Source organism: Plectropomus leopardus, chromosome 11 (genome assembly GCF_026936395.1).
Source record: "Plectropomus leopardus strain MGB_pleo_1.0 chromosome 11, ASM2693639v1, whole genome shotgun sequence".
Taxonomy (NCBI): domain Eukaryota; kingdom Metazoa; phylum Chordata; class Actinopteri; order Perciformes; family Serranidae; genus Plectropomus; species Plectropomus leopardus.
In genome coordinates, this window is record NC_142186.1 from 6,069,319 (window position 1) to 6,089,433 (window position 20,115).

A 20,115-nucleotide genomic window follows, 5' to 3' on the forward strand; every position below is an offset into this window, starting at 1 on the left:
ATCAAAAGAAGTTAACATGAGGACAAACACAACAATTATCACTCAATTTGCAGCACAACATAAACACTAAATCTACAGTATTTAAAACACACACAAACATGCACAGTCTTCTCACAGTTACTCTGGGATGCCAAATCATGCACAACATATGTATGGCAAAATGTCTGACACAATGGAAATGGTTCAACACCATCTGCGTCATATCTGTTACGCCACCCTCAGCTTGCCCCCACAAGAATTCTGGGAGCTCATTGAGAAAGATCTACCGGTGCATGTGTATCATGCATAGTTATTTGTGTGAGTATGTCAGTTCTTCCTGTGTGTGTGCCTATGTGAATATCTCTTTGTAATCTCCCCACTCAGCTGTAAGGGTGACTAATACATATGGACCCCCCACAGCTCTTCATTTCTCCCATCATCCCTCTCTTTTCTCTCTCTCTGCTCCCATCCAGTCAGCCTTCTCTCCAAGCCATTTGCAGAACAGCTGGAAGACATCAGCTCCAATTTGTGTGAGCTGCTCCTTGGAGCGAATGAGGGTGAACTGTCACCGGTCGTCCTCTCTCAGAGGGCGTCTCTGCATTTCAGAACAGTTCAAGGAGCGCCGTTGCTAAGGGAGACCTGGCTAAAATAAGGAGAGGAAGAAGCTTCCTAATTTCTAAACTTCCCACTGGCCAGGAGATGCCCCCCTACAGAGTTTCAGACCCAATCACTCCATCACCTCCTTGCTTCTCTGACTCCCTCCAGTTCACTTCTGCTCCGTGATTAGTGAGCTTGACACCTACAGGGTTCACTTTTTTCATATTCCTTGGGAGTTCCTTTCACGTCATTTTCCTTCCCCACTTAACTCTTTTTCGTCCTTTTCTTATTTTGATACAATCAGGGATTCAATTATAGCTTCACCTCGCATATTTGCCTGCCCTATCTAACTTTCCATTCATTTTCCAGCGGTGAGATAGCTAAGGCCAGATGAGACATTTTCTCTGTCAAGCTTAATTTAATCTGACCCACTGCACACAAATAACCTGGGCTGGGTGATGAAATACCTAACAATTATCTGTTCAGAATGATTAATATGGACTCCAACCCCTGTGGGCTCTCTTGTATATGTGGATGATACAGATTAGAGTGGGCTGGGAGCCCAGAGGTCCTCCACTATGTCCTAAACAGCCCTGACTATAACCTGGCTTGGAAGATGGAGTGCTTCTGCATGCCAGAACTTTGGTCGGTTAAAAGTGTGTTGAGACCATGTTGTTAAAAGCACATTAAACTGAAATAATCTAGAAATGAGAAAATTGACCCATTATCTACTTAGGAAGGCATAGAGGTCTACTAAAGAGATTAAGGTTGGCTACATCTCAGGAGCAATTGGACACACACCTGTGGAGAGCAGAGCAGCATGATATAATGACCCGCGACACCTTTACGCTCTAAAGCTGTCTAACCACTGACACTGTCCTGGCTTAAGTTGATACTCCATACTCTATGTAACACATGTGGCCTGACAGAATATAAATCAACTGACTAGAGAGAAACAGGGAGGTCTGCAGGACGCTTGCTAGACAGTCAAGGTTCAAAGCTAAGTCGATCGCCTCGCTCCCTCTCTGACCTGGACTCAAATGCGGGGGACAAGGTGATTTTAAAATCTGGCAAATCCGAATTCATATCTATTATCATATCAGTGGTGAGAACACTGATTGCTAATGATGGAGTTCAATATGGGCGCAGGGCCCAGCAAGGCCCATCTCCCCTTCACTGCCTGGCTCGATCAGAGAAGAAGGCACTTATAGGACTGTATCTGTTCAGGCACGTAGGCACACAAACACACTATGGGCTGCTGGATGCAACATGCTGGAGTGTTATGGGTCGCTGTTTCATTATCTCCTCAGACGGAGACAGAGGGAATTGCCTCCTGCTAAGTGGTCTCTTCCCAACAGAACAAGACCTCAGGCACGTACAACGTGCACACTTGGAGCTGCTGACTCCATCACAGAAGTATGTGATCAAGGGAAGAAGGAAAAAAATACAGGAAAAAATAAGGATTTAGATATTGAAGCAAGGCCATCCTTTAATTGATGGGAAAAATGTGTAGGGGCATGGGAAAAAAAAATCTTTAGTTACAGCTTTAGTTTCACCGTGCTGCAGTATGTGATTTTTATAATTTCAGAGCCCAGAGCTAAATTACCCCATTTTGACTGGAACTTGACAAGGGGAGAGATTACCATAAGGATGCAGTGGAAGATCGGCCAGCGGTTTTCCTCCCCAACAACGTGTTAATGTTTCTGTGAATCGATTTAGACACCGCAGGCTCAGAGAAAATGAGTGACGTACAGAACGCACTGAACTCTCCTCTGCTCTGTGAGTCAGAGTTGGGACCGCCCAGAGCCCATTCAGTGCATCAGGCTGTTCTGTTGGTCCGTCTGTCTGTCCATCTGACTGTTAGTCTGTGGTAACCACTGCAACAGCTGTCTGGAAAGACGATGACGCTGAGGTGATAATCCGAAAAATCAACCATAGGAGCAGAAGTGGGAACAACATACAAAGTGTTAGTGGTATTGGTGGTGAAGAGTGTGTGCATGCAAGTGTGTGTTTAGACACTGGGACTGTGAGAGCACAAGTGTGTGGGTGCAGCAGTGTGACCAAGTGGATGAAGAGACTGTCTTTGAATTGAAGGCTCCCAGTTGTATCACTAGGCGGGTTTCCATTACAGATTTGCACAAAACTTCAGCAATATTTTCTAAATGACAATAAAACACAATTGCGAGACGACTGCGTTTCCACTGAGTGATGTCATGTGACTTCTCCTCTCGTGATAACATTCCAAGAAGCATGGTGATGGGTGTTCAAAACATTAGCAGCTTTATTTCTATTGCAGCCACCGCACTTGGTGTAATTAATTCCAATCATAGGCGACATAAGTGTGTTATGTGAGTGATAATGGAAAGGCAAGCCCCTTATATGTGGGAGGGATTTCTGGGAGGTGATAGTCCACGACTTCACAGAGGAATTGTTGATTTAAACCTTTTTAATGGTCCACTCAACTTTTGAAGAGTAATGCGATGCAATAACACCTCTTGTAGTGCCTATTGCCCGGCAGAGCCAGTAACTACCGACAGGCACATAGCCACATAGTTTTGCAAACTATGACCTTTTCAAAACACCTGAAATACTGCCTCATGCGAGTGCAAAAACTTTTTTCAGATAAAAGGTAATTTTTTAAAAAACTGTTGTGTGGCTGTGGTTCAGAGGGAGAGCGGGTCATCGTCTAATCGGAAGGTCAGTAGATGGATCCCTGGCTCCTCCAGGCAACATGTTGAAGTATCCTTGGGCAAGATACTGAACCCCAAATTGCTCCCAATGCCGCATCATTGGAGTGTGAGTGCGTGTGAATGATTACTGAGTAGCAGATGGCGGTAGCCTTGGCCACCAGTGTGTGAATGTGTGTGTGAATGGGTGAATGAGACAATGTAGTGTGAAAGCGCTTTGAGTGGTCAATAAGACTAGAAAAGCTGTAAGTACATATAAGCATAATCCATTTACCATTCGGGGTATTTCATACCAGCAATTTCAATTTGTGCAATTTGAGGATTAATGAGAACCTGCCTACTGCCTCCACCAGTGCCACCATCATTAAGTCATGGCACAAAGCCACTCCTGCTTGCTGATTTAAAGACTACCCAAAATAACCTGGATGCACACTGTAAATGTCTTATCATGCAAGAGATGTACTCTACCTGAATCTGTGGTGATCGATGTTGAAGCTCCCAACTTTACATTTGATCTTCGTATAAACATCTTGGACATCTACTGAGGCACTCAGGTCTTCTAGTTCACTGATGACACAGATCTCTGACAGAAACACACACACACACACACACACACAAAGAAAATAGTTTATGATGATGTAATATTCACATGAGTTGTATCACGATGGAAACACATGCATTCATCAGGCTATGTTATTGTGTATTAGTGATTCATTTGCAGCACTGTGAATGCCCAGAGTTTCTCCCTCTGTTTTTCTTTTAGCATGCTCTATGGTCGTTATTGTACTTGGCAAAAAGGTAATACAGCTGAACTGGGACTTCAGTAGAGGAAGTTTCATCTGTGTGTGTGAATTTCATTTATGTGGGCAAGAACCTGCACTGTAGCTAACCCTGTCCAGGTCTCGCCTCTGGTCCTGATCCAACTGCTGTGGTCAGTTCCTGCACAACAGGCGCACAGTGTGTTTTCAAAGCTGTACCAATGTACCAAGGCTGATTAAGGCTAGAGCCTATGTGCGCGCACACGCACACACATACACACACACTCACAGACCCACAAACACACAGACGTCATAGACGCATAAACACACACACACACACAACTGTCTGGCTGCCTCAGGAAGTCATACTGAAAATTATGGGTAAGAAGGCAAAGCATGATTAGGATATTGCTCAGCCTGTCATAATGAGGAGTTTGGGTCTGTGTGTGCGTGTGAATGTTTACACAGCACTGAATGTTCATGTAGGCTCTTCTGTGTGTGTCTTCATGAAAATGTATGTGCGTGTCTCAGTGCACCTTGTGTGCAAACAAACCCACCCACTTTAGGCAGAGTGAGTAAGCTTCATAGAAGGACTGATTAACTTTGTATTGAACCGAGCCTGTGAGCTTAACTGTTGGTTCGCTCTCATTGTTTCCACTGAAAAAGTCCCACAATCACAGCTTGGGAAAATGGACTTCATGCATGTGAAACTATGGTTGTTGTTGTACTGATGCCTTGTGGTGATTCTGAGAAACGCAGAGGTTCCTAATGGCTTATTAAAAAAATGAAACACAAGGCATGTCAGCTTTATTGTGGATACTGTGTGGAAAGAACTCTCCCAAGTTGTTAGATACTCAGAAACTCATCGTCACCAAACATGGTGTTGATATTGATGTATGAGTTTTCTAAACCCACCCTGTAAGAGCACTGGAAACCCTTAGTCCCTTGATTTTAAATGGTTCATCTTAAAAGGAGGAAAGTGTACCACTGATTTGCGCTTTTAGCAGAACCTCTGGAGAGTCATGCTTGAATTTCTACCTCTAATCTTCCAACACATAATAGCATAACATTATACCCGAGAACCAATACCTCTGGAAAGGCTGTTTTTCCATTTCTCTGGAGAGACAGAAATCTTATTTCCTTTGCAGTTGAAAAACATATTACATCATAGCAGATTGTCTGCAGTCATATCTGTGGCTTACTTATCTCAGAGAATGTACTTGTGATATTAGCTATCTAATATATTGCATACACACAGTTCTTGTTTTCAATAACATGCTTAATGGGTTGCACACAGAAAATCCAGTGGTAAGTTCATCTCGCAACTCAGATGGCACATATTAAGCCCAAATCCTAAGTAATGCCTATTTAGGATGTCTCTAAGTCAAACCATCTCTGTGAGGTCCTCCAAAACATTCCATTTCCACTATTAAAGACCTTAAGCTGGGCGATCTGCCTGGCAGATGCTAAATATTACTGCCACCAATTAAAGGTAAATCTAGCCTTTCATCGCCCCAGTAAATCTAAAGGGGACAAGAGGCGGTTCGCTTGGGATTCATCATCCATTTATTTATTTGTCTTTTCCCTCCATCCCTCCTTCTCTCCAGCTGCTTTTCCCTTCCAAGTGCTCAACATCTGAATGAGCAAAGAGGTGGGGGTTGATCACTTTAAGTGTTGATACAGCAGGACTGTAAGAACTCTGAATAGCTTCCTGCACTCCGTCAGACACATTTGAAAAAAATCCTGCTTTACATATAAGAATTCCTTCTTTTGTCTTATGACAAAGATTAATCAGATCTTAATTTACTAACAAATAATGAATATATTCCATTCCCTTACAGCTTATGCTGTCGATTCACTTCTTCTTTAAATATCACATACCTCTGTTGCTGCTACATTAGTGTTAGGAAGAGCAAAAAACACCACTGTGTGTTGCCAATAAGCAACAGAGACTAAGAAATGTAATTAAATTCACTGTATTGCATTACTGAAAGAAAAGGCAGTAAGTATTTTGAGGTCAGGGTACCTGTCTTTTTGGCAGTTGGGTCAGGAGCAAACAGTTTAACTGTGACCTTGGGTAACATCCACTGCATCCAAAGGCTGACCTTCCCACTGGTGCCACCAATGCTGCTAGTTTTCTGCTCAAGAGTCACCGTGTCAGCAAACGGACCGTCATCTCCAGCAGGCACTGAGTCACCCTAAGGAACCAAAACAGGATCTGTTTAATCAGGGCTGGTAAGACAGTAACAAGCCACGATTTGGAACTATCACATGAGCTGAAAGACTGTGACATAAATTAGATGTTTGCATAATATCTAAAAAAATATCTGTTCAGCAAATCTACAAACTGACTGCAAAGAAATGTAATTTTACTGTCAATGTCAAAGACGTTAACAAGTAACATTTCACTTATCAAGACTGGATAATCAATTACAGTGGCAGCAAACATACAGAATAAAGCACGAAATTACATTTTATGAAAGAACATAGGCACAATCAGGCAGCAAACTCCAGGGCTGAAAAATGAAGCCAGAGTTTAAGTGCCAAATAATTGCAGTTTTTTTAAAGGCCGCTTGAGGCTTCCTCCAAAAGCCTGTCAATCCCCATAGACCCCCATGCTAAAATGCCCAACTTTACAGCAGAAATAAATGTTTAGTATGTTGAAATGCTGGTAAGAAATAAAAAAAAAAAAAAACCCAAAAAACAAAACCTGACACCTTACAACTGACTACATTTTATCAAGGCTTAAAGTTATGTATAATTGAGGGTGTGGCCACTTTAAGTGACAGGTGGGTGCTGACCCTTGTCAAGTAGCGATCAGAGTATAACACGGGATAACACAACCATGACGTAACCTATGATTCACAGCATAGAAGGGTAGTTGTAGCTGTCGCTATTCCTATATGTTTTTTAGTTCTTTAAGTTTAATTGAAACATTCTGGTCATCTAAAAAAGTCTGAGGAGTGGCAGTACATTGTGTTTTAATGGTTTTAAGCCTGTTTTCAATACCAAAAATTAGGGACAGCGTTATCACAGGTTACCCAGAGAAACTGTAAATACACCATGCTAACCAATCTAGCAGCTAGCGTAAGGTGCCTTATCTTCCAAATATGGTTACTACTCATAACTTCTGGCTCCAAAAATCCAAGAAGGTGATGGGCAAAATGCCGAGCTCGTGGCTTCAGTATCGGAGTTCCCTAACCAAAAGGTTACATCATGGTTCACAAGATTCACATTAACATTCCAATATTTGTGTTGTAACTGTTAGATTGTCTATCTGCTTGTGTGCGCGTCCAACCATGTGTTGTGGGAATGTGTAGCCTATGTTTGAAAGTGTCGTCGCTGTGCATGTAGCCATAACAAAGCAACCACCAGCGTTCAAGCCTTTTGGCGTGTAGATGACATCAGTGTCTGGTGAGCAGAACTCTGCTCAGAGCTGAGCTATGTGAGGGGAAAGGGACCATTGTGTGGAGCTGTCACTGGTGTTAACCCCAAACTACGCCACCAGCACCCACGTGGCCTGCTTTCACTCAAGTGCGCCAGGACACACACGTCTTGCAGCCTGGGAGAGAATGGGAAGTGAAGACCGGAGGCAGGGGCGGAGGTTGGGGGTGAGGTGAAGAGACAAGCAGGATGCGGCGGAAGAGGCTGCCTTCTGTGAGCTCTCATCTCATTACTAGGGGTTTGGCAAGGCACTGAAGATGACAGCACTGGGGACAGTATCTTTTTTTAATTTCTCTCATGCTCCCCCTGGTAAATCTGTTTTCCAAACATGTATCTGTGTGGCCGACTCTTAAAGTGAAAAGCCTGCAAACAAACAATATGGCAATTTGCAGCTCTGGCATTGTGGGGTTTCACTTTTTCCACAGCTTCTCCCATGGCAGCGTGGTAATGACAGATTGTGTCATGGTTATCGAGCCTGGCTGTGGTTGGTGAGGAGGTTATCAACCATCTCAATTAGAAAGCCCACAGCTGCTGGGCTGATTACAGTGTCTTAAAGAGAGTCCAGATGAGGAAACTATGTCCCTGTTCCGCAGTCAGGGGTGGGGGGGCATGCTAATTTGCAAATTTAATTTAATTGCGCAGTTGAGAATCGCTGACAGCAGAGCTCAATAACAACGGCTGACAAAAATATAAATACATTAAGAATTATACTGATTTGAAGATAGATGCAACATTACAGTATGGAGACCGCTAGAAACTGATGAGAAACATGTGCTCCATAGCAAGCATTAGCTCTAAGAACAGGGAAAAATATCTGTTTAGGATTATTATTTTTTTTTAGATTTGAAATCTATCGGATGAAAAATAAACAAAGGAATGCACCAACACAAGTACAAACTTGGCTAAGCTGCAGGACACTGAAAGCTCTGCAGGCGGTCCTATACTAGATCAAATATACAAAATTATATACAGTTAAGTATAAAATATTATCTAAAGCTTCATAACTCTCTAAATGACGAACTTAAATACTGTACATATGACCAAAAATAACACTGAATTACTTTATTCCCCCAGAACTAGCAACTCCAATCAATTGTCTAGCAGTGTCATTATGTGTTTCCATGGAACCAACCAGTCAAGGTGTCAGTATGTGTGTGTGTGTGTGTGTGTGTGTGTGTGTGTCTATGTGTGTATAATAACAGTGACTGGCAGTAAGTAATATGAGCTCAGTGGTAATTGTGTTCAGTCAGTCTCAATGAGAGATATTCTAGTGTCAACTGCCATTTGGGGACTAATTATTGTTGAGCTGGAGTCAAAACACGGGACTTTGTGTGTGTGTGTGTGTGTGTGTGTGTGTGTGTGTGTGTGTGCGTGCGTGCGTGTGTGTCTGTGTGCGTGCGTGTGTGTGGTTAGGATTGTTTAGTTTACAGTTCTGGCCAGTCGGTCGGATTAGACTCTGTAATGTCATGTGTGGAAACAGGAGCCAGCCGCTGGCGCTGTGGGAAGCTCAGACCACTGTGTACTGTAGCGTGGTTACACTGGAGCATCGGACACCCGACTGTTCCTGTTTCCCGGCCAGAACCGCTGCTGTCACTTAAAAACTCTCTGTCTCTTATAAGCTGATTTTTATCAGGGTTAGTAAGAAAGAGAAATTATTAATAGACTGACATCTCTGCATTTTCTGGTATTACACAAACGGTTTCAAAACATTTTTTTGGGACTTTCCGATGAGTGATCTTGCCAATTGTGAACAGATTTTTATTAAAGAAAACAAAAAAAACCCCAAACTGTTGTATAAAATCCAGTGCATCTACATTTTGTAGGAAACCAAAACAAAGACTTTCTAGATTTTTAATGCATAGTTGGAATTTGAGACCACCTAAAAAGCCCAAATTAGGAAAGAACGATGTGAAAAGAAGGCTGCTTTTAATTTAACATCTCAAAAACAATTCTAAAATTGTAATTTTTAAGATAGATGACCATACTGAAAGCAAGGCCAGTGACATCACATAAACAATTAGTAGTTTTTTTAATAGAAAAAATGTTTTTCTTTTTTTAATTAAGTACAACTGTAAATCCAATGTAAGGATCACTAATCACCTCCTAAAAGCCAAAGTTCATGTTTTTATGAATGACAGAAAATTCTTTCCCCTCCTCTTATCAAGGTGAGGCCTTGAGGAACAGATGTGGTGGTGTGGTGATCGTAGAGGTGGGCTTAGCCATGTTCCTGAACTGCTAGATTGGGGCCCCAAACACACACACACACACACACATGCACACCAATGCACACCAATGCACACACACATTCTAAAAGGGAGCTATTTTCCCACACCTCCACCGGCCAAGTTGTAAAGTATACAGTTTAATTCCTGGGCCTCCGCGCTATAAACGGGCTGAGGATCCGTGGTTTATTTTCTTTGCAGAGTTTGTCTTTGCTCATCAGAGAGACCCAAACATTGGAAGACAACAGCAGGCTGGGAAGTGTCGAAGAAAGATGGAGGGAAGGACAGATTATGAAAGAAGAGTGGAAAAAGAGATTGGTTTAGGTACAGGTAGCAGGATGGATAAAGGTTAGGAAGGTACAAAGGATGGGTTAAGTGATAGAGAGAATGAAAAGATTAAAAAAAGATGGGGGGGGGATAAAGCTGCAGAGATGTCGTCAGAGAAGGGAAGAAGGGGTTGTGGGAGAGATGGAATAAATCATAGATGGAAGGATGGAGGAAGGAAAGACTGAATAGGAAGATAAATAATTACAGAAATGGAAAAAGCAAAAATCCAAACCAGAACTTGACACGTGACAGGAACACTTCCATCTTGTCCAAATCAATTTTTTAAGTCCCCCTCCACTTAAACATGTGTTAGAGAGGTGTTTCCAGTTTCCTGCACTGATGAGGGCTATGTCTGTGCACTTCACTAACATCTGACATTCAAACAAGATAGGTTACATACATTACTAATGTCAAAGCCAATCACTGCCTAATGAAGAAAACAAGTATCACCGAGTTAACACACTTTGACATAACACCAACCAAGAAAGCTGAGATAACATTAGCATAGTGAATGTTCTGACAGGTAACATGGTAGAGTGTGCAATTTTTGGATATCAACCGGACCCTGAAGCTTCCTTCCTCTACCAACCAAAAGATATTATAGTATGTTTCACAACCAGCAATTCAGTGGCAGCCACTGCCATTTACAAGTTAACAGGCTAACAAACATATACAAATAAAAACATGCAAAAAGTGCCATTCTGATGCCAATTTCCATACACAGCACACTCCTCATCTCAGTCTGGATCTGACTGAGGTGCAGACATGTATGGATGAATCTCTGCAGTGTTTTTTCTGACACTAATGCTAGCCATCTTGATAGACACTGCTCTTTTCAACCTAGCCCTCTCTATGAGGGAATGTTGTCCGGCTCAACATGATGACTAAATGGGCATTAAGATCACAAGACGAGAGGAGAAAAAAAAACAAACACAAAAGACTTGCTAATGAATACTATGGTGTGTCGACTCAAGAATACAAGTAAATTACATGTATATGAAAATGTCACAGAATACTGTGTCAACTCAGTAGCTGTGGGCAGACGAATGGTTGGGAAGTGGCTGTAGGGCAGGGGTTTTAGGGCTTGTGGTGTGGATGTAGTTGGAGAACTAGAGGACTGAGAGGGAGGGAGGGGAGCGGGCGTTGTTGGGGAGAGACTGCTGCCACTACTGCTGAGACTTATCAAAACAGCTCCTACATTCTTGCTCAATCACCCAGCCTCCCAGAGGACTAAACACTTCTACCAGTGTTTGTACTTAGGTAAACAGTGACAAGTGGGCTGTCAGGGGCCTCTGTGGCCTTGTTATAGACGCACTATACCGTAGGGCCTCCGCTGCCATACTGCACTGCTGCCACTTCTGTGGGCCCACAAATGACGCAAGAACACACACATGTTGATTGCACGGGAACAAATGCAGACACAGATGCACATTGACATATGAAACACTTTTTTTGTGTGTGTATGTTCTCAAACAGACACACTTTATTACCTCTCAGGGCGGTATGATGCTTGTGCTGTGATCCCAGGGGCCCCACATTGCTGACAGGGCCCTAGTGGTCAAAGAGCATTAAATCCTGGGCTAGTTTCCAGTGCTTAACAACACAAACACTCATCAACACTTTTTTCTTTTTTATGTATCCTACGTTCCTACTTCACACAAATATACACAAACGCATTACACAAGGCCCTGGTGGCTAAGGCCCTGTGGCTGTGGGCCCCCCGCTAGTCACTTTTGCTGCTACTGTACTAGACAAGAGAAAAAACTCCTGCCACATGATCAAAATCAAGGACAAGCATCACCTAAGGACAAAGGGAAAAAAAACACATTTATTGTTTCCCCCCTAAAAACTCTGACTGTAAGTTTTCCATTGGCTTCGCACATGCCTGCACGCACTGCTACACTTCATACCTCATTCTCTGGGTTTGATATTTTATCTGAGCAAAAAATGTAAATACAGGTTATTGTTTTCCCTAAATTAAGAGGCAGGTTTATACTCAATCAAGACCCAGCTTACACGAATCAAACAGAGCTCACAGCCTATCTGGAGTATCTGTTCTGGGTAAGAAAAAAATATGTAAGAAACACAAGCACTGATGAGGTTTTTCCAGCTCTGAAAATTCTTCCCAAACAAAACAGATTTTTTTTTGACAAATATCATGTGTTAGCTCTGACTCAACCACTCATAACAATAAAAAATGCAATATTTTCATTTAAAGTCAGACATCCGCATCAGAAATTATGTATACAACAAAGGCCTAAACAGCATGTGTCAGTGCATGACTCATAGCACCCTTGATCTAAAAGAAATGCCTATAGTTGGGTGTTGGCAGGGTGAAGTCATTAGGCCTCTTATTAATCAAGTAGCACCACATGAAAGGAGTGATGCTAGAAAAACAGTTCATAAGTAATAAGTAAAAAAAAAAAAGTGCGCAAATGAATGAATGGATCAAATATTGAGACATTAAACCGCAAGAGTAAATCAAGTCCTGTTGCATGATGCATTAGTGGCAATGTTTTTTCTGATTATGAGGAGTGTTTAGTCCAGGTCAAACTAGAATTACTGCCTCGCAGTTGTGTGCCTTTCGCACACTGGTCAATTTACAATGAGAGCTTAAATCCATGTCTGAGAAAACACAAATGCTTCACATACATCTTCAACCTGGCAGCACAGAATTTCTACACAATATCATTCACCAATTCAGTATCTGACCAAATGTCCCTTTCTGCTCCTGAGATAAGTCATTAAATAATAATAGCCACAAAAGTGTTTCTGCGCTGAATATTATGTCACAGTGAAGCCCACCTCTGACCTTTTGGAAATTAAATGTAATCACTTTATTAATTTACCCTATTAGAGATTTGTGTGGAATTCTGTCATAAAAAAACATGCTTTGTGAGGTCACAGTGACTTTGACTTTTAACCTTTGACCACTAAGACTTAATTAGTTCATAGTTGAATCCAAGTGGATGTTTGTGCCAAATTTGAAAAATTTCCCTCAAGGTATTCTTGAAATATCACGTTCACAAGAATGAAAAAGATGAAGTCACAAAGACCTTCACCTTTGACCTATGATAACCAAAATCTAATTAGTTTTATTTTTGAGTCAAAGTGGACATTTGCACCAAACAAAATTCCCGGAAGGTGTTCTGGAAATATCATGTTCACGAGAATGGGACATATGAATGGACAACCCAAAAACATAATGCCCCAGGCCACAGCTATCGCAAGTGCGGAGGCATAAAAACGTAGCTGAATTTTAGATTCACAAGACAATAATAATGTGTAGCTGAGTTAAAAATAAACAAACCTCTGTGGGGGAACCAAAATCTGCGGACGGGCTGCAGGTGCTGGTGTCTGGTAGGGCGGTGCCAGCACTGCTGCGCACTGGGGATGATGGAGCAGCACCAGCAGGGGGTTCTGGGATGCTGGAGGTCTGACGCAGGATGCCATGCCTCTGGAGACGAGCCCACGTAGAGCTCCAGCTGAGAAGGAGCTCGTACAAGAGCTGAACCTGGAGAGTGACAGGAGCAGAGAAGAAAAAAGGAAAACAGAGAACTTTAAGTTGCAATGCTGGATATAGTATTTCACACTGATGGGGATGAAATATGATGTAATGTAGTCTAATGTAAGGAAAAAATATAACCCAGGACTCCCATGTCAATCTATTCCTGTCTTATATGAAAACATGTCCATGTAGAAAGCTCTTCACCACGATTCACACGTAAACTGATTGTGTGCAAAAACATGATCATGGCACAGCTGAAAATAGTTTAAATACATTAAATCAACTGCGCCAAGTGAGTGCCTTAAAAGATAGACCTAACACACCACAAGTAGTCTTAATATTTGAAACCAGATTCAAATGAATTTTTGCCAAGGTCTGACTCAAGCAGCTGCACTGAGGGGTTCTTATGTACTTCTTACTTCGGAGGCCATTACCATGATTTGGCTTGGCAGCTTTGTAGTTATGTGACACTAAACCTAGTTAAATTTGAGAGAGAAGGAAAGAGAGAAGAAGGAAATATTAGCCAGAAATGGACCAGTATCCATTCCCAATTCTTTCACTCTACAACATGTTTTTAGACTTTGTACTTGTCATTCAGCAAGGCCTCATTTCATAAAAGTGATGTAAAATCTATGTGTTCATGCTTCTAGTCGAAGGGTGATTACTTGCAAGGCACAGCATGCTCATACACGTGCCTCACTGTACAAATTTGTTATCCATAACAACAAAACTCCCAAAGAAACACCCACAGAGGAAAGTTACGTTGTGTCATCAATTTCCCCGGCAAAACTCACCACGGTTAGGAAAAACTGAAGGCTCGGCGTCAAGTGTTCTCAACTATTTATCATGTGTTCACATGAAAAGAGGCTTTAAACAACAACAAAGCCAAAAACAAGAGTGGAAAACATGAGGGGAAGGCAGGGGAATGTGATGTGATGCTTTCAGTTATTCATGCATTCACTCAGTGTTCTTTAGAGCACAGAGAGGGAAAGAAAGGGAGAAAAGCGACGCTCTTTCACAGTGAGCTAATTTCTGGATTTCAAATGCTTTGCTTCTCCAGCCAACTAACCCCCCACCCCTCCACTACTCAGGGTCCCTCAAAAGTAAAGGTGCGCAGACACATGAGCACGCACATACACACACACACACACACACACACACACAAAATAGCTTTCTCTACTCACAACACATTTTTACTCGCTGTTGCTCACTCACACACATGCACGCCTGTTAGCGCACACATTACAGTGAGGCCTTCCATAAATAAGCATAAATCAAATGAAAAGCAGCACAATACATTACAGCTGGGCCATTTCAAACATGTCCAGGAAGAGCTGCTAACGCCGATCCAGCAGCCGTCCAGGGACGGGGCCAACAGCTGTCTGCCATACCCAGCCGAACTGCGCTGCCGTCAGGAGAGGTACGGCTCCACGCTCTCTTCTCTGAGAGTCTGGGGCCTGGAAGTCCAACCAAGCACAACAAAGCCTACTGCACTCAGCAGCAGATGTGGAGGAAGTGAAGAATGCCGAACAGAAGAGAGAAGGGATGAAAGGTCGTTACATGACCTCAGTTTTAGCAGAATCTGGGGTTTAGCCCCACTGCCTCTAATCTCTGTCACCTATTTCCTTTAATCCACCCTCTGATCATCTGTCTTCATATTTCATTTTGTTTTCTCACCATTCTCACCACACCCAATCCTTCTTTTCCTTCATATCTTATCTCTCCTCTTCCATTTGTTGCATCCTATATCTACTTGCTGCTTATGATCCCTGATTAGTGTAAAGTCGGGTCAGTTGGTTCAGCTCAGCTACTGCTCTCAGGCCAGTGGGCAGGTTGGAACACACACACAAACGCGTGCACACACTTCCATGCTTACATGAGCTCACAATACATATGCCACATTTCATGAGCTGGGGAAGTGAGCAGAACATTTGGAGGGCTGGGTTCTCCAAAGACCTGTCATCTGCAGATCAGGAGGTCTGCTCGGCTGCAGTAGTACAAACTGGAGACTGAACAGAGGCTTCCATAGTCATTCATAAAAACACACAGATGAAAGACGGGAGAGCACGCAGATGGTGAGTGTTCGTGTTCCTTTATCTTAGCACAGTTTACATAGAAACTTCTCAAAAGTGACATATTGTTGTGTATGTGTAGTAGCTGAGAGTGAACATGTGTACAGATATATGAGTGTGCGTGTCTGTGTGTGTGTGTGTCTGCATGTGTTCACAGTTATGTGTCAAAGGTCAAAGCAAACGGTGGTGGTTGTGTGTGTGTGTGTCTGCTGATTTCAAGGTGGTCCTGATAAGGTAAAAGTGCAGCTACTAACCCCATCCTTCTGACACCCTCATGAATCATTCACACAGACACACAAACTCAGATTGGAGATGACACACACTACACACAACGAGCTCTGCACTACAAGCACACATTTGCCTTAAAATGAGAGAACACATGTTAGAAACATGCATCAAAGCTGATTGTCCTGTGTTAGCCTCTTTATTTCTATGCATGCAATGTGTGTTAGTGTGTGTGTGTGTGTGTGTGTGTGTGTGTGTGTGTGTGTGTGCGCACGCGCACATGCAACTGTGTCTTTGCATGGCCTGTTCCTCTTCTCTTTCACTCTTTTTTACTACTGCTTAACCCTTATTTCACTTTTAATGTTTTTCTCACCCTTTCAAAATCACTTACCTCACTTCCTGCTGTATCTTAGCTGGAGTTGCACCCAGAATATTTTTTGAGACTCCAAAATCCATTCAGAAAATTGCCTATCATGTGTACTGTCCCCCTCATAGACTGCACAAATGACAAATCTGTCCATGCTCTTACTTATAAAAGTACAATACCTGTAGCTACCTGTGAAAATGCAAAATAAAGTTAAAAAAAAAGAAAATATAAAAACACAAGGCTCCACCATTTCACCCCCCATTTCTAAAAATACCATTGTTTGTGCCATGAAGTAATCCACTGCATATTATGGAAAATCTGATTTAATGTCACAAAAATGTAGTTTTGATGCCAGGGGGAGTTGAGAGGCCAAACTCTTTGGTTTTATTTGTTGACTTTAAACGTATTAATGTCTCAAAATGTGTGTGATAATAACTGATTGATTTTCAAATGCCAGATGTAACTCTACCACCCAAACTCCTCCGGTTCCGCACACACATCAGAGTGTTTTCATCCAACTGTGTTGGTGGTACTTATTGTGTAGCAACTGTGCAGCGCTCTGACATCCCCATATACATTCCCACAAATGGAAATGCTAATTAGAAAGAGGAGTAAGTAGTGTGAGGTCTCTTTTGCTCTGGAGAGGGTGGGGTTGCTCTGGCAGCACTTCTTAAAGAGCTGCTCCACGGCTTGAAATGGGACAGTAAGAGCTTATAACCCCCCTCGAGTCAGAAATTTACACAGAAGAGTGAGAGAAAGAGAGAGGAGGTGAACAGATGGGAAGAGAAAGCAGAGGGACTGCGATGAAAGAGAAGAGAAGAGAAGTTTTCATTGGACCCAAAAACTAATAATGACTCATCATATAATCGCAATAAGCCTCCCTAGCTTTGCCAGACACAGGCACTCCATTTGAAAAGGGAGAGCAGAGAAGAAGAAAGAAAAGAAAGTTTCCCTCAATAAACCAGCGTCTCTCCTCATCTCTGGGAAAGTTTTCACCACGAACAGATTAAGGCCTTTCATTTGTTTCTGGTACCAATTCGCCTCAATATCAGCACGGCTCATCACTGTGGTCAGAGACATTTAACAGTGTGACCACTCAAAAGGTCGCCCCAATTAAGTGTTTACAGAGGAACCTAATTCAATACAGCTAATTCAATTGCCAAAAAACAAAACATGTGTAATGGTACATGTAGATGTGATTATAGCACTGTAACAGCGCAATGAAAAACAACACGGAGGCCTAACTGGGAGAATAACATGTTCCGTTTCCAATCTGTCCATATTAATTATACTCTCACTAAAACATAATAAGATGCTGTAAAACAATGATGATGAGTCTTGCACTTCCCTGCTGTCCTTCACTCAGACCTCAACATATTTGACCAAAGCAAACAAGACAACACTCTCTTGTTTACGCTTCCATTCTCATGGAAATTATACTAGGTAAGAAGATGAGGCAGTTTGTTTATTGGCATCAATCTATATGAGAAAAACATGCAGAGGAGAGATCGTCCTGCCAGGGTTTGTGTGTTCATATTTCAGGAAAGTTTACAAGGGGATGATTTGTATAAATATACATGTAAATCCGGTTACTACTTTGTGAGATGCAGGACTGTCTGACTGACCTGAGGGTTGGAGCACTTGACGTGGACCGGCTGCAGATCAACATGGAGGCAGACTACAAAGGAGTGTCTTCCTTCAGAGCAGCTCTGCAGCTTATGGGATGTGACGGCCAGCGTGGAAGTGCAGCCCATAGGCTCCAACAGGCTCAGGCTTTGCTGCTGTCCCAGCAACGTGTACACGCTGAACTGACTCAGGCTTACTGTCCAGGGGAAGGCATCACCTGGTGGTGGACACGAGAGAGGGACAAACATAAAAATTATGGGAAAGGCATGCAACAGTAGGAGACAGAGGATAAATATTGCAACACAAAGACATTGGCAGAGATTGAGAGGCGCAGGGAGGATGAGAGAGACGTCATGTGAGGGGAGAGCAGAGAGGACAAGCCAAGTCATTGGGAAATTGAGAGGAAGACAAAGGAAGATGCAAGAAAATGCGGACCAGATTTGGAAAAAGAAGGACAAAAAGTGCAAAGGATTAAAATATCAAAAGGACAAGTCAAAGATGTTCATTATCAAAAACACTATGACAACTAGATTATTCCTTTCACTTCCCCTTAAAATTAAAGCCAATAACTGTACATGGGGGGAAGAAAGCGTCATGGAAAACATTAAAGATTTACTAAGGAGGAGCATCCTGTCTCAAACATTGTGTACCCAGTAAGAAGGAGGATCCCATTAAAAAACACACTGTAAAATAAGTGAGTCTATTATACATCTGTGGCTTTGAGACAGGATGCCACACTGGGAGAGCTGGAGTCTGTTAACCTGCCAGCCCTGGTAGAACAATCGTACAGAGAAGGGGAACTTGTTCACAAGCACAGGGCCATGAAGTGCACATTTCCCATGCACCGTGGGCAGGACGCTTTGATCCAGAGCATTGAAAATGAGAGATGAAGAGCTTTTCAAAGGCTAGGAATGAATTACTAAAAGCAAGGGTTGTTAATTTTTACGGCAACATTGACAAGGCTGCTGATGTCACTGTTTTTGCTGTCGTTTTTCTTTCTCCTCCATTTTTGAAATCTGTATGCCCAATGCTGATGTCATTGAAGAGTTGGGAGAAAAAAAAAAAGGAGGGTGGCCACTTTTTTTTTCTTCTTCTGAAGAGAAAACACTGCTCAGCCGTCTGAGTGTTGCTTATGTCAACTCTACCAGGTGTGCACACCACATGTGCAAGATCTATCTCTCAAAGTCGCTCTACTTAAGTTTGTTTGTCTTTTGTCATGGTAAATGAGTGGTAGTGGGTCAAAGGTTTGCTCAGTGTTGAAAAGGCCATAATGATGATTAATTCACATTATGTAGCCTATTACTATTATGAAAGCATTCATTTTAATTATTAATAAAAGCAAATTTGGGTGTAAAAAAGTGAAGTCAATTTTTTCCCACCCATTGAAATTTATTTTCCAAGACTCCCATTTTTAACTTATGAACTTATCATCATATTGTTTTCTGAAGTGTAATTCTTTTTCTCTCATTTAAACTTTCAAACAAATCTTTCTGACAGCAGGTTATTTGGTGTTCTCACTGTTTATCAGGGCGTGGGTTCTTCTTTCAGCATTTTAATCATTCTAATTGAGGTTGAGATTTCATAAGATACTGTATGAAAACTTACCTTCCTCCAAGATGGGTTTGGAGACCACAAAGGGGAGTTCCTGCAGCGGTTCCATGTACTTGTGCCCGGCACTGAGGACACTGATCTGTGGCAGGCAGACTACCAGAGTCCCGGGCATGGAGGCCTGGTTGTGGTACCAGCTGCGGACTGTGCCAGGGATGTCGCCGCAGATGATGGTGCTTGGGGAGGGGAGGCTGTCATTAGGCAGGAACACACAGCACGACTGCAGCTCCAACTGGTGAGGTGAGAGAAAAATAAAGGACACATGAAGTCATGCTAATCAACTGAGTCACGAGATCGTTGACCACCCACCTGAGTCAGCCTCCTTATATCATTTTCAGTGAGCTGTGCATGTGCAAAGTGCTCAAGGAGCTCTGCTTAGTGCCAGCATTAGAGAGTTTGGATTGCAATGGAAAGGACCTAGACGAGTGTGTGCACAACGCTGGGTGTTGCTGGAAAAGACTGAACATGCTTAATAAACCTTTCCTTGATTTGAAAAATGGAAACAGTCAATCCCACATTTAGTCATGCATGCTGTTCTGCTTCATGCCTATGATAAACTAAACTTTGCTCCTTATTATTATATTATTATCACTACTGTGTCACTATATTACTGTCCTGCTTTAGGCAGGAGGACCTGCCTTCAAAAAAACCTTTAAAAGTAGAATTTGAGACTTTGAATTGTGAATTCAATATCA

The 20,115-nt window shown here is 42.4% G+C and overlaps 1 protein-coding gene across 4 annotated transcripts in view; it reads right to left on the reverse strand.

Annotated features, from left to right (window-relative positions):
• Positions 1–20,115, reverse strand: part of vps13b (vacuolar protein sorting 13 homolog B) — a 392,967-nt gene that overhangs the window by 198,852 nt on the left and 174,000 nt on the right. For all 4 annotated transcript variants that reach the window (XM_042490601.2, XM_042490600.2, XM_042490605.2 and 1 more), the window contains exons 23-27: positions 19,418–19,652; positions 17,812–18,029; positions 13,325–13,528; positions 6,048–6,219; positions 3,732–3,846 (exon numbers count right to left, since the gene is read on the reverse strand). In XM_042490601.2, the coding sequence (XP_042346535.2) occupies positions 3,732–3,846; positions 6,048–6,219; positions 13,325–13,528; positions 17,812–18,029; positions 19,418–19,652 (944 nt within the window). The remainder of the gene's footprint in view (positions 1–3,731; positions 3,847–6,047; positions 6,220–13,324; positions 13,529–17,811; positions 18,030–19,417; positions 19,653–20,115) is intronic.